The 14057-nt window shown below is 41.3% G+C and overlaps 1 protein-coding gene across 2 annotated transcripts in view; it reads right to left on the bottom strand.

Moving 5' to 3' along the window:
* Positions 1–14057, bottom strand: part of Rorb (RAR related orphan receptor B) — a 179345-nt gene that overhangs the window by 19708 nt on the left and 145580 nt on the right. For both annotated transcript variants that reach the window (XM_013155009.3, XM_063249712.1), the window contains exons 5-8: positions 7934–8055; positions 6560–6692; positions 3404–3511; positions 1782–1892 (exon numbers count right to left, since the gene is read on the bottom strand). In XM_013155009.3, coding sequence (XP_013010463.2) covers positions 1782–1892; positions 3404–3511; positions 6560–6692; positions 7934–8055 — 474 coding nt within the window. The remainder of the gene's footprint in view (positions 1–1781; positions 1893–3403; positions 3512–6559; positions 6693–7933; positions 8056–14057) is intronic.

The following is a 14057-nucleotide window of genomic DNA, read 5'->3' on the forward strand; positions in this document are numbered from 1 at the left end:
GGAGCTATGAAGCCTCTGAGGACGGGTCTGCCCCCAGGCTGGCAGACTGCACTTGGAAGAGTAAGCCAGATCCCATGCTTCTAAACTGCACACGATTCTAAACTGGCACGTTCTTATGAGATGAAGCTAATTAGCTCAGATGATTTCTAACTTAGAAAGACCAGGATAGCCGTCCTTCAGGGCAGTCATTTTCCTAGCACATTCAAGTGTGATATGTAACCCTTCAGGATTTGTTGCCATAAATTTACAAACTTCCACAAAGATATCTGAAGAGTGATTCCACCCAGGGCTCTTCTCTGAGTTAGCAAGGACCACAGAGAAACTGCCTCCATCACCAACAGACCCACAGGCTAGACTCAGTCTCACACTGAACTGTACTGAACGAAAACCATCAAATGCAATGAGAGAAGTTATGTGTGTGTGTGTGCGCGTGTGTGTGTGTGTGTGTGTGTGTGTGTGTGTGTGTGTGTGTAGATCATAGGAACAGGCTGATTTTGGATAGATTCTTTGAAGAAACTTCTAGTAACACTTCATATTATAACTAATTTCCATTTTTAATAAACTTATATAAAAACAGAAGCTAGACTAACTTCAGTAAGACTTCAAGATCATATTAGGAATAATAGTGTCTCCGTGATTTAAAAAGCACACCACTTGGTATTATGGTAAATATAGCTTGAATGACATGTCAAAACTGTAAGATGTAATCTCACACTACATGTAAGATTGATTTCTTCCAGCCTCCTTGAAAACTAGGTTATAAGAAAAGAGATCTAGCCCTGAAGATAAATGGAGAATGAATCTCTGCCCTTAAAAATTAGGCAGGAATGTGTGTTTCTTTCAGTAGACACCTATCAGTGATGCTATCACTCAACCCAAAATCTCACCAAACAGTTGAGTGACTCTGAATTCTCATCCTGATTGGAAAAGCATGCATTTATTGTTTTATTATTTTTATTATATTATTATGATTAAATTATTATTACATTTCAAGTTGATATAGAGTTGTAAAAAGCATGTCAATGGCTATAGTTCCGGTTGATCTATAAACAGCACTTTTCTATGAACATGCTTTGGCCTTTGATTGCATTTTAGAGCCAAGAAATTTTCCTTATCCCCTAATTTACAGCTGTGGGAAGTGTGGCTCTGAGAAACCAAGAACTCAGGGTCCCACAGATAGAGCCGCCACTAGCCTGTCTACTTCTGTGTCTGAGATTCCTTTTCCGCCAGGGACCTGTATAGAGGCCACAGGTAGAGGGGACTCTGCTGTCCTTATTCCCCTTTAAATCTCTGCCTTTAATTGCCTGAACAAAGCTACCTTTAATTGCCTGAAGTGAGCATTCCATTAATTTGGGTAGAAAAGTCAGCGAGGAAACATATTTGCTTATTTTGTCCTTAGGCTGGGTCTTTCATTTAGTATATTTCTGCAGGTTTCTCTATACCACACTTCTTTTAAAATTTTTTTCTCTGTCCTTTATTCTTAGAGTCAAAATAGAACTCAGACTATTATTTGTCTTCATTTACTTTTCAAGGAACGATTTCACTTATCTAGGTCTGGTGTGACTCCTGTAACACGCTCTGCTCTTGCTTTTGAGGCAAAATTGTTATTTTAATAAATTTAAAACGCTTTCCCTCATGTTGCCCCCAAATACAAAAAATCTGCTAAAGAAAGTATAATTATATTAACGTTTTTCCTGAACACTGAGGCCTCCATAGGTATGACTGATACTTAGGATACTAAAACAGGTTTGAACATAAGATAAGACCTGAGGCCTCCTTACCTGGAGAAATCAGAACAGCAGATGAGAACAAAGCGATCTCCTCCTCTGTCAACTGCAAGGAACACAAATTCTTTGCAAAGTCAAATGCTTCATTCACGAGGTCATCAGAACCTATAAAGGAAGAAGAAAAATTAAATGGAAGTACTTGAACTTAGATCTGGGGAAGAGTGAGAAAGTCTTATTAACAAGAAGTTACCCAAGGCTTTGCATACTGGACACCTAGCAAAAACATTTCTAAGCTCCTAACCATACAAAATAACTTGATATTCATTATAGAATGAGGAAATTATTACCAGTCATGAGCAAGTCATCATGGTGTGTACTCAGTGTGACATGTAGCTGGGAGTACAAGATCTGAATCCCATTTTATAAATCTGAAATTATCTATCATTAAAAACTTGTAAATAAATGATTTTTGGATCTTTTGGAACATTCATGGAAAATCTGAATCATTACCTATGGGGTCAGGGGACTCCTAGTGTTAGTGATACTTAAACTTAGCTGTGTAAAGTGTCCAGGGCGGTTAAGCTAAGACATCAAAAACTTCGTATAGAATGGAAATGACTACCTCTCAGCTGGTCATTTTCCAGGAAAGGTGATAGAAGAGTTAAAGTTTATTTATTCTTAACTGCTAATGCCCAGCTTGCAGGTCAGCTGCTTAGCCATTGTGAATTTTGGCAGAATAGTGCTGCGTCTCTTCATTGATCCTTGGTAAATGTTTATTTGATGAAGCTGGAAATATACTGAAGTTGCTTGCCAAGGCTCTTTCTTCTTTCTTGAAAATCTAGCCCTGGGGACAGCGGGGATGGGTATCAGCTGTACAAGGGAAAGACTGCGAGTCCTGATGGACTGGCCGCTGGCTGCCGTATCACCTAACGGCACAAGAGGTGAAAGGGTAGTGGTTTCTTTGGTGTTCTTGGGCAGGACATGGAACAAGGAGCACCGGGAATCACTCGAACTTTTCCTGGCACCAGTCCTTCTTTTCTAATGTCCTTCTGATCTGTGCGGCATGCTGATGACTGGCAGTGGGGACATGAAGCACTTCCGAGCAAAGACTGATGGTGTTGGTGCCTCCCCAAGAGAGGCTGGGGTCTATGGGTCACTCTTTGTCCTATAAGGAGCTACGATTGCAGAGTCAAGAGAGTTGGATAAAAGATGGACCAAGAGATCTTCTAGTATTTCATGCAGCTCTCCTGATTTTGCAACTGTAGCTCCTTATAGGAAAAAGAGTGACCCACAGACCCTGTTGAGACCTTACGGGAGCAGACTGATGCTCAAAAAGCTGGAATGCATTCACTGTAAACTCAGCTTTTATTTTACCTTCTGCTTTACTGTTTCACAAAGTATAGTACACAGATCCCTAAAGGCCACTGGGGTGACCTCTTAAGTTTCCTATGTGAATCCATACTCATTAGTCAAGACAATTAATTGAAAGAGGGGGCTTTTTATATATTTCTCACTGAGAGCAACAATTTTCTGCTAGTAAACTCAGAAGCTCTGGGGCACCGGTAGAGCTGGTGTTCACCTGGTCCAAATTAATCCCAACCTCACATTGAAGTATTTTATTCTGGCAGGAGCTGACATAGCTGGTGAAATCGTGCCATCCTCTGAGGGTAACTTACCTAAGGCCTTGAACATCTGCATCCCTCCGTATTTTCCTTCAAACAGAACAGTGTTGTTTAACGGGTTGAAGGCACGGCACATTCTCACCAAAACCACTTCCAAGCAACCTGAGTTAAAACATTAAAAACACACATGTATATGTCCTAATTATAACCGAGTGAATGTTAGGAGACTCTCAAGAACTTTAACACACATCTGGATATGTACAGAAACACAAAGACATGTACAAAAGTATGCCCCTCAAGTTTCCTTCCCCTAAATAACTGTTTTGCATAGGAAGCTCTCTTGATGCTTATGTGCAGAATTAAAGAGAACACACACTTTAAAGATGGCACCAGCATCCTTTGGGGGAAGCATTTCCCTCTTATCATTGGATAATATTAAAGTTAGTTTCTGTTCTTGAAGTCATAATTGGTGACAAATGACCCAGAAAGAAACTATGTCAGGCAGGTCCACTCCTGCTTCTACAGATGTTCTGCTACTGGAGAAACTTGTTCTCAGTTTTATCTGAGAGGTGGAGTTTCTTTTAACATACTCCGTACATAATTCAACACAGGATGACTTTGAGTAGAGATTCCATCTGTGTCTGATTGGGGCGCCATTTATGTCTGATGCCCTTTGAAACAAGTGTTGCAATAAGTTTGAAAAAGTGTGACATAAGTTTGGGCAAAATGCTGAATACGCTCCCCCCAGTGAGTTATAATCAACACTCATAGATCAAAGGTTCTGAGAGGTCTTGGATAGATTAACCTGGGTGAATTTAGCACTTTTTAGATAGTCCAGCATCAGCCTAAGAGACAGGAATCTTGTCTGTAGTAATAGGCTGTTGGGTTATTACGTTTATTCTTGCATACCCAAGAATAAGAAAACTCTCTGGCACATGGTCAGTAGTTAATAATATTGACTGTGTGAATTGTCTTTGTTTTCCTCTCTGAACACTGAGTGACATGGTAAGGAGCTAGTGTGGCACAGCTGCTCTTGTTTGGGGAAATGGGTGTGTGTCTCATCAATGACAGGTGACTGTCAGACCCTGAAGCCATAAATTGACAAGAGAACATTTTACCGATAATTTGGTGTCTTTGGTGCCTGTCTTATCACATTACTTTATATCTTTTCTTTTTCTTTTTTTTTTTTTTGGTACCTGGTATTGAACTCACAACCTTGTATTTGCCAGGCAAGTTCTTGTGCTGTTGAGCTAAACCCCTGGCCCTTCATGTCTGTGTTTTATTGCCCTTGTTCTACTGATTTCTGTTTGCTACTACACAGGAGAGGATTTGCAAAGGTTAATTGTAACGATCCTTTTCTGACACCAACCAGGAGAGATATCACTTATCAAGCATGTATACTATGGAAGGTACTTTTTTGTCTCCTTACATTCATTATCATCTTTGCAGTAACAATTTTGGGCTAATTTTATTAGCCTCATATCATGAACAAGTTACAGGCGCTTTACAGAGATTAAGTAGCCTGCCTCATATACCAGAATAAACATTTTTACAGCAGGGAGACATGCCAAAGATTATACGATTCAGTGGTTCATGGTCAGTCCATGGGTTGGTGATATCTGACTCTTACTTAGCAATACAGTCACCTAGGTTCCTGTCTTGGAGACTTGGATTCCATGGCCTGCAGTAGTGCTTGTGCCCCTGAGCTTTCAGTAAGCTCTTCTGGTGTTCCTGGTTCCAAGCTTAGGAGTTCGTTGTTTCTAGCTCATCTCTTTATTTTACAAATGAGGAAACCATCATCTTGAGAGGTTTTATGTCGAGTGGGGAAGATTTTATTTTTCAAAGAGAGTCACACTGACATCTTGCTTCTCACATGCTTTTCTAGACTTACCATGCCCTACTGAGAAGAATCCACATCTAGCACCCTTGAACCTGAGCAGGCCTTTGTGAAAGCTTTGACTACTTCACTATGATGGAACTAATAATCTGATTTCTAAGACTGAATTAAAGAGATCTGTTCTCTCCTTGTTCTCTCTCCAAATGGCAGATTTGGGAGCCTACAGCTGGGTAGCAGGAAGCTCAAGTAGTCAGCAGAGAGGCCCACAAGGACAGGGGCTGAGGCTCCCAACAGAACCTCTGGTGAGCTCCACCCTGCTGACCAGTGCAGCCAGGTGAGCAGGCAAATTTGAAAGTGGCTCCTCTAGGCCCCTGTAGAGTTGCCTTAATGACCATCATTTGGAGCAGAGATGTCACTCCTGCTGAGCCCCCGCACCCAGCTTTGAGAACAAAAGAAATAGTTGTTTTGACTGAGTCTAGTCCTAGAGTCTTGGTTTTCACCAATGCGCATTATTCAGCAAAGCAAAAACATTTTTAAAAACAACCATATTTAGCTCAAGTTTAATATCAGCTTAGTACCAGTGTGGTGATATTGAACACATCCCTTCACTTCTATGAGTCTCAGCCTCTTTTGCTTGAAGATGGAAATAATACCAATTTCATAAGACTAAATGCAGTGCCATAGGTAAAGATGAAATATGTACCTATATTATCATATCTAAAAAGGATGCTAATATTATTAACATTCATGGATGAGAACCATGAAGATCATCACAAACACCACGATGTCCCTATTTTGTGTTTCTTGGGACCCAAGAAGTCTTTGTTCCTGGTAGGTAATAGCATTAGCCAAGACAATCACATGCAGTTTCTTGGGGCTCCTTCCTAAGTGATTTCGTGAGTGGTGGAGTGTAGATGCGAAGAGGAGGGAAAGGTCAGCGCTCAGCAGAGGCTCTCCCAGTGTGCCCTGGCTGCAGGCTAGCCTCATTAGAGTGAGGGAAATGACCACAGAGGCAGAGCGCAGCTAGCCTGCAATTTTTCCTCTTGCAGAAGGCAAGCAGTAAGTTTTAGCGCAGCTCAGCAATTCAGCCACCTTGACACACTAATTATTTGCTCTGCCTGTCAAGCTGGGTATCTCAGCCTCCGCAATTAATAGCTGCACTTTCAATAAGCAAAATTGCATTTGACTTCAAAGGAGAACGGAGCGAGGATCAGGGCGTTTTATTACAGAGCCTTTCCTCTGAGGTTTAGCTGACAACGTGGGTGTAAAATGAGCTACGTATTGGGAAGAGGATGCTCTAGAACCATCCCAGAGCTAAGGACCAACGACAGGCCTGCCGAAAATGGGCCCCTGGGAAGCTTCTCCTTGCTCACCTGACTTCAAAAGTAGGATCTGGTCGTTCTGACAGAGCTCCATGAAGCCTGTGATCCGCTTGGCGAACTCCACCACGTACTGGATGGCGTGTGTGATCTGGATGGCGCACTGCTGCCAAAGTGCTTCCCTGGACTGTAGGAAAGAGGGTGCACCATGGAAACAGAGTCAGGAAAACACGCAGGGTTGCCTGGTGGGGCTGTCCTGTAGCTGGGGATGCCCAGTGGGAATCACACAATTCCTTTAGAAAAGGAGGGCGGTGTTTCCTTTTCTCATTTTCATTTTAATTTTTCTTTAAATCTAAGTATTGCCGATGGTTCCCTCACTACGCCACAAATGTGGAAACACTGAGGCTGAGTTTAGAGTGTGTGAAGAGACTAATTTCTTTCCTTATTTTTCCTTCTCACAGGAACAAACTCAAGATTTTAGCTCACTACATAAAAATAAACCCTTGGCATGAGCAGTAGCATTGCCTTCCTTCCATAATGTCATTTCCATGGGTACCTCATGGAGAGGAAACTTAGGATATTTTGTTGTTGTTTTGTTCCTTTTCCAGAACTTAAAGAGATTTTGTTTTGTATGAAATGAATTCCAAAAAAGAGATCAAATCAAATCAAGTCAAATCAAATCAAATCACACTTTTAAATAACATACAATCCTCAAATATTTTGCACTTTTTTAAAAATTGAGAATCCTAAATCTATGTATGTTAATTCTATTTTTATTGATGATAGTGATATCTGTCTCTGTTTCTATGTTTACATAAAGAGATAGCTTTTCTGTTAGAGAAAAACCAGTGTTGTCTGAATCATATACATTTTTTAAAATTAAAATTTCATTAACCGCTGGGCCTTACAAATGAATATCTCAATCCCAAAGTCAAGCGATGAGAATTACAATGCACACAAAAAGTGTGCACACCAATGCTACTAATAATGTAGGGTGAGCTGTTCTTTTGCCTTGGGCGGTCTTCGATATGTAGGGCAGGAAATGAGTTTGGAATGCTTTGCTCTGTATCTTTGCGGTGTGAGTCTGTGACTGCTCCTGGAACTCTAACTACTCAGCCACTCCTAGCCCTGGGACCACCCACCATGTGGTGTCCTAAAACACTCTGATCAAGGCACAGATCGCTCTGTCCTTCTCACAGTGGTTTTTGATCAGGACAGTTATGCCTTCCGGGGAACATGTGGCAATAACTACAGACAGTTTTGGTTATTGTGCTGCTTGAGGATAGCATCAGAGATATTGTTGAATATCCCAGAATGCACTGGACGGCTCTTAGAGCAAGGACAGGTCTGATGGAAGACATCAGGAGTGCTGACACTGGGAAAACCAGAAGGGGAATCATAGAGCAGCGCCTCACTGCTGCCGCGTACCTTGCTCTGATACGCCTTGATTTCTTCATAGGTGTGGGTCTGCCATGCCAGCTGGTGCAGCTCTTCCATGGTGTACTGACATGTCTCCAAATGAGACTTAATGATGTTCTGTGCAATCCGGTCTGCAAGAGAGAAAGGCAGAGCCAGGGGTGGTTAGTGAAATCATTCTGCTCAAAGGAAATTGTTGCTCATGTGTTTACTGTAGAAATGCCTGCTGGAGACTCTGATGGCTTCAGCATGTCCTGGACAACACAGTCTGATTTTAAAGTCTCCAAACCCTTCCAGTTTTTAAAAATTGAAATATTCCTGCCTCTCTACTCTTCCCTCTCTTGATCACAGCCTTAGGGTTTCCCAAGTTGCAAAACATTCAAATAATTTTTACTTTAACACACAGAACTATATCAGTTGCTTTGGGGCCTGAAAGTCCATTAATAACCTTAATACATACAGTTGTTCAAAATGTTTTCAGAATTGCTAGACCTGTATTTTATTTCAGAAAGAGGGAATTAAAATATAAATCTGTTCACTCATTTTTGAAACAGGAAAAGTCTAGGAGCGGTTGAGGTAGCTCAGGTTTAAGACATTTATGCAAGGCACTTAACAAAATAAATAAAAGCAAGGATTTAATGGTAAACTGGAGAATGGGAGGTTATCCCACAGACAAGGGGTGGGGTGGAGTGACAGAGACGCAGACGCAGAATTTCCCTGGGGATGTTAGTTTCGTAGATCTGATTTGGGGGCTCTGTGTCTGTCTTACACAGAGAACAAGAGAGGGGTTTGATGCTGTGATAGGAACTTGTGAGTTGATTATTATTACAGTTGCCACATGGGAGCCATGCTCTTCAAGTTTTTAGGTTTTTCTAGCATGACATTTTCCTTTAAAACATTAGAAAAGAGAAAACAATTATATTTCCAAAAGCAGTAACAAATGACCCTTTTGGGTGGTTTATCTCAAACAAAGTATGTTATACATTGGGTCTTAAGTCCCAATCATTTTCACATTGAAGGGGAGAGGGCTGAGCATGGAACCAGGTAGAAGAGCCCACCTTGAAAGTTGCCCCAAGTGCCCTGGACTGGATGGAGCCACCAGGCAGTCTCTTTTAAGTCCCATCTGCTATTTGAACACTGGGAAAATGGGACAGCTTGAGAAATCAAAATACTCACGGATTCTATCAGTGGGGTGTGTGCAGAATGCGGGTGACCTCACCTTTCGCCCAGTAATTTTTCCTGGTTTGTACAGAAATGAAACCTTCCATGGGTTTAAGTTTGTACCCTTTCTTTTTTGTTATTTTTAACTTTTTGCTGTTGAGGACTGAAGCCAGGGTCTTGTGCTTGGCAGGCAAGGGCTCTGCCACTGAGCTGAACCCCCGACTCCTAATGCCATACCCTTACAAATGCACTTTGTGTTTACTTGAAATGACTGTATTTTGTTGCTCCGGGATGGCTCTCTGAGTGGCTCTAGGGCTACTTTGTTTTCACTCCACTTTACTTCCTATAGTGTGACGTAAATCATGTTCCTGTGAGGTATACAATGAAAAATGCAAGCTTAATTTCTTAATGAACTTTGTAAATAAAACTGCTTTGCAGATTGGCTGGCACCCTGTGAACACGGAATAAACCATTTTCGCTATTAAGATATTTTCTACATTTGCCATCGGGGAAGCGATGGCAAATCCAGCAGAGATAAAACAGGGGTATTTGATGCAATCGGCATCAAATACTACTGAAAGAAAGTATTTCAGTATTTGCTAGAGTTTTCCAATCAGAACAATAAACGGATAGTAGATAGTGGTACAGAACTTTGAATTATAGTTGTACTTTCCTGGCTTCAGCACTGAACATTTCTAAACTTACATTGCTCATCACGTGACAAAGTCCTTTCTTTAAGAAAATCTTATATTCAAAGTTTTATTGAACATCCTCCTATGTTATAAAAAAGGGCAGGAATTACTCTCCACATCATATTAAAATAGATTGGAATGTCACGCTTCATCATGTTTCAATTTCATTGGGGCAGTCCAATTATTCCGATTCTAAAAAATATATCTCTTCTCCGGGAGGTATATAATGAAAACACAAGGTTTTATAGCTCTATAGTTTTCAAACTTTTATCTTTTCCTAGTAGTTTTTTCCATCTTTAAAGATATACTGATTTGTTGGTAATTTATAGATGGTAGGGTTTATAAACAAAACTAGAACTGTATTATGAAATCCACCTTATCGGCTCTTGTAAGTTATCTTCTGGGAACTGTTGGCTAAAGTTTAAGAGCTCCCTGGCCTTCACCATCAAAACTGAGGGCTCTCTGGGGTGTGACGAGGGGCGGGTGTGATGAAGATATGGGCAGGTATGAAAGACGCAAATTCAATCAACACACATGCTTCAGAACAGGGCGTGGATGTCCAGTCCTGCCCCGCACAGGCTTCCCTGGCCTTCCCTGGGCCTGCAGAAGGGCCGGCTTCAGTCCACCTTAATTCTGCCCCCTGTAGAACACTCATTCCAATGAGATTTTATTAAACTCTGATTATTTGTGTAGATCCTTTGGCTTAGCTATTTCAAGAGTGTGAGTTCTTCAAGAACTGTATGGTAGAGTCCAGCATGGTGTCATTATATGTCCAGACAACAAATAGATTTTGAGCAACTGTATATATCCAGTCGAGGTATAGATTAACAGCAAACCATGTCTTCATTTTAAAGGATCTTACTATCATATAGTTAAATGAAATAACTGCTCTGAGTTACTGTGAGAACCCAAAGAACAAAGTCTCCCACTCAGTATGGGGGAAACAAACAAAACATTACCAAAGTGGAGAACACTTAGGTCTTGCAGGATCAATAGGAGTCTGTCACATGGAGGAGAGAAAGATGTGTCCTGAGTAGGGCGAACGATATCCTGAAGGCACATGTAGAGAACTGCCTTACAACCCTTACTTCCTGACAATCAGGCCCCTTTCACTGAGGATTCATTTGGGGTTCAAAGGGAGTGAGTGACTCTGGATCCATTTTTGTGGAGTTAGAAATTGGCACTCTGAAATCAAGTCTGACCTTCCTGGCAAGAAGTCTAGCTTGTTTCTAACACAGGCTAAGATGAACACCCAATGCCTAAGCCCTCAGAATGGCTTTGAAGTCAGCACTAAACACAAACTCACTGTTTTGCCCCATACCCTTGGGATAAGAAACACAAGTCAAATCTCTTTGGGCGGAAGACTTGGCCCTGTGGGCAAAGCTGTGGACACAGCCTCCTCCTCTGCTGTCTCCACCATTCAGCCCTGTCCCCCAGGTGAGCCGTGTGCAAAGCAGACTGGACTCTCTCCGGGCTCTGCTCCATAGAAAAGGCACACAGTACAGCTAGAGCTGGTCTCCCCAGGGTGCGGGTGGAGGGCTCCTTCTGCCCACTAGAAGGATAGTAAGACACTTGGGCACCAGAGGAGACGGTGTGCTTGGCCTGAGAGTCTGCAGTTGTGAAAAGATGAGAAGGACTTTAAAAGAAGGGACAAAGGGAGAGACAGTGGGTACAGTGTGCAGGTTCCTTCCAGGAGCCAAAGGCACTTTCAAGAGTCCTTGCCTGCAAAAGTAGAGAAGGTAATAGTATGCTCAGGCTCTCCTGGGAGCAGACACGTGAGAAAGTCTGGACAAAGAGGCTGAGGCCAGTGAACAGGGAGGTGGAATCTTTCTGGGCAGCCGTGCACCCTGCATCCGCTGCTGTGGCTTGGATGGCAGCTATTTCTGAGAGCTCAGTTTTTGTCGCATTCTCTAGCTAGGGATAAACACCGCAGAAGCGCATGCTGCATGCTGAGCTCATGGGTGTGCCAAGGGTACGGCACAGAAAATAAACTCAGAAAAGTCCAGCAGCTGTCAGAGCCGCTGCATGTGGGCCCTGTACTCTGCTTTTCCTGACCTTATGCAGAGTTTGAGAGAACCTGATAGGAGAACTCAGCCACGGTTTCTTAGTAGTTGAAATTCTGTAGATTCGTTCAAAAGACAGAGGTTTGTTCGATTCACAGAGAGGGCAGAGGCTGCTTGGGTAGTTATAAAATGATGTTGAAAGAAGAGAAAAACAATCCCACGTGTTCAGTTCAGTTATTCACTTCTAACTCTAAGAGGAGGCACCATGGCAGCATTGTTGCAGGTGAGGGAAAACTGGGAATGTGATCACAGGCTAAGTCCACGTCCCCAACTTCTCTTTGTTAATTTCATAAGAAGTTTCTCTTTCCCTTCTGCATCCTCCCATAGAAGGACATTTAAAGTTTTTTGTTTTCCTATAAAATGACTGTTTTGGTTTAATATTTGGTCCTGACATTTTTCTTGAGGGAAGGGTTGTTGGAAAACAAGATTTGTATTCAATTAATAGAATTTATAACTTTGTATATGGGATGTTTGAAAGAAAACACAACAATGTATGACTCAAATGATATAATAATCCAAAAAAGTCCAGGACAGCTTTAAAATGATCAATATAGACAAATACACTTCTCTATCATTTTTGAATTTCCTCTTTAAGGCGTTCACAGCATGGTTGAGATGTGTGTGTGGTACAGCTTACAGAACTAAGCAGAGTTTTGAAGGTCAAACACATCAGATGATGTAAAAGGATGTAAGAAAAACATTTTGAAGCCGTGTTTAAAGAAATACATGAAAAGCAACATTTCCTGCCTATGACTCTAACAATAAAGCAAACGGGAGACAAGTGACGCAAATTACCTAATTCTATGCTGAACACAGGCTACCTCTTGCTCCTTTTGGTGTAAAAGAAGTAAACTGAAAAGTAAGATGATAATTTCCAGTTTATAACTGTGATGTTATAAAACGAGGACCAGCTTGCAGCTACGAAAATAGCAAGTGACCTTCGGCAGCTCTGATTTCAAACTTCTCGGTGGGTTTTCTCCACTAGCGATGCTTATTTTAGCTCTGCCTAGACATTTCAGCACATGGCTGCAGAGTCTCAGACCGGGATGGCACTGGGGTTTCCTTAGAATCCGTGCCTGGGAAGGAGGAGCTTTGAGTGAATCTTTAAAAACTGCTGCTCTCAGTGTCATGGTCAGAGCGCGCCTGGCCCCGTGCACGAAGGCAGGAAAGCTGAGATCGCAGGCTACACATAGCCTTGGACTTTTAAATTCCTTTTTCCTTATAAAAAGGATGGTTTCTTCTTGGTGAATGAACTATGCACTCTATTCATTTTTCTCTTTAAGGGGTTTAAAAAATACTTAAACACATTCTTCCTAAAATACCGTACATCAAAACGATTAATGAAATTTCAATTTATCACTTGCATTAAGGATCTGGAGAACTGCTAAATTCTCTGTTTAGTGTACACTGCTAGTGTAAGAGTGAGACTTGGAGGGAATTTGCTCTGAACTGAAGCCAACGTGGACTTGCTCAAGGTGCTTTTTAAGATCCTGTATTAGCTGACCATATATCAAAAGTGCTCAGACTGCACTCTCTCAGGGGTGCACTACAATATTTTAAAGAGCTGAAGGGTCAAACATTAATCATATGCACATTTTATGGGTTATTTTGCTTCAAGTAAACAATTTTGTTCTTTTTTTGGTCACTAAATAGAACAAATATAGTGGTTTATTATAAGTAACAGTGTTGAACAAGAGAATGGCACTTAAAGACATTTAAAATTTTTCAGACCCTTTCACATACATATAATTCTCCTGTTAGAATAAAAGTGTCATTTAAGCTTTAGACAGCAATCTATTGGTGGCCTAGCAAAAGAAAACAGATTTAGCATTTATGCTTTTCAAATTCTTTTAAGCAGGAACTGGGAAGGGGCATCCATGACCTATACTATCAGCTCGGTTCATGGTCCAACCACTCCTTTCTTTTCCATGAATCAGAATAAATTTCAGTCTCTTTTCATGAAAATTCTATTGCCAGAACTGACACAGCATTTGTACAACAGAGTTTATCCAAAGGGGATGGATCACAGGCAGCAAAAACAAATTAAGTATCTAAGAGGATGCCTTTTAAATGATTGAATAATAGAAAGCTCTTTTGGATCACAAGTGTTTTGTTTGATTGCAGTGATGCATGTCTAAGTTTTGGGAAATTACAGTTTCCCTTCTTGAAACTGGATGAAAACATTCTGAAAGGATGTATTATGAACACATTTAATTTCAA

Source organism: Cavia porcellus, unplaced genomic scaffold (genome assembly GCF_034190915.1).
Source record: "Cavia porcellus strain 051 isolate PalLab524CR breed Dunkin Hartley unplaced genomic scaffold, mCavPor4.1 scaffold_1, whole genome shotgun sequence".
NCBI lineage: Eukaryota > Metazoa > Chordata > Mammalia > Rodentia > Caviidae > Cavia > Cavia porcellus.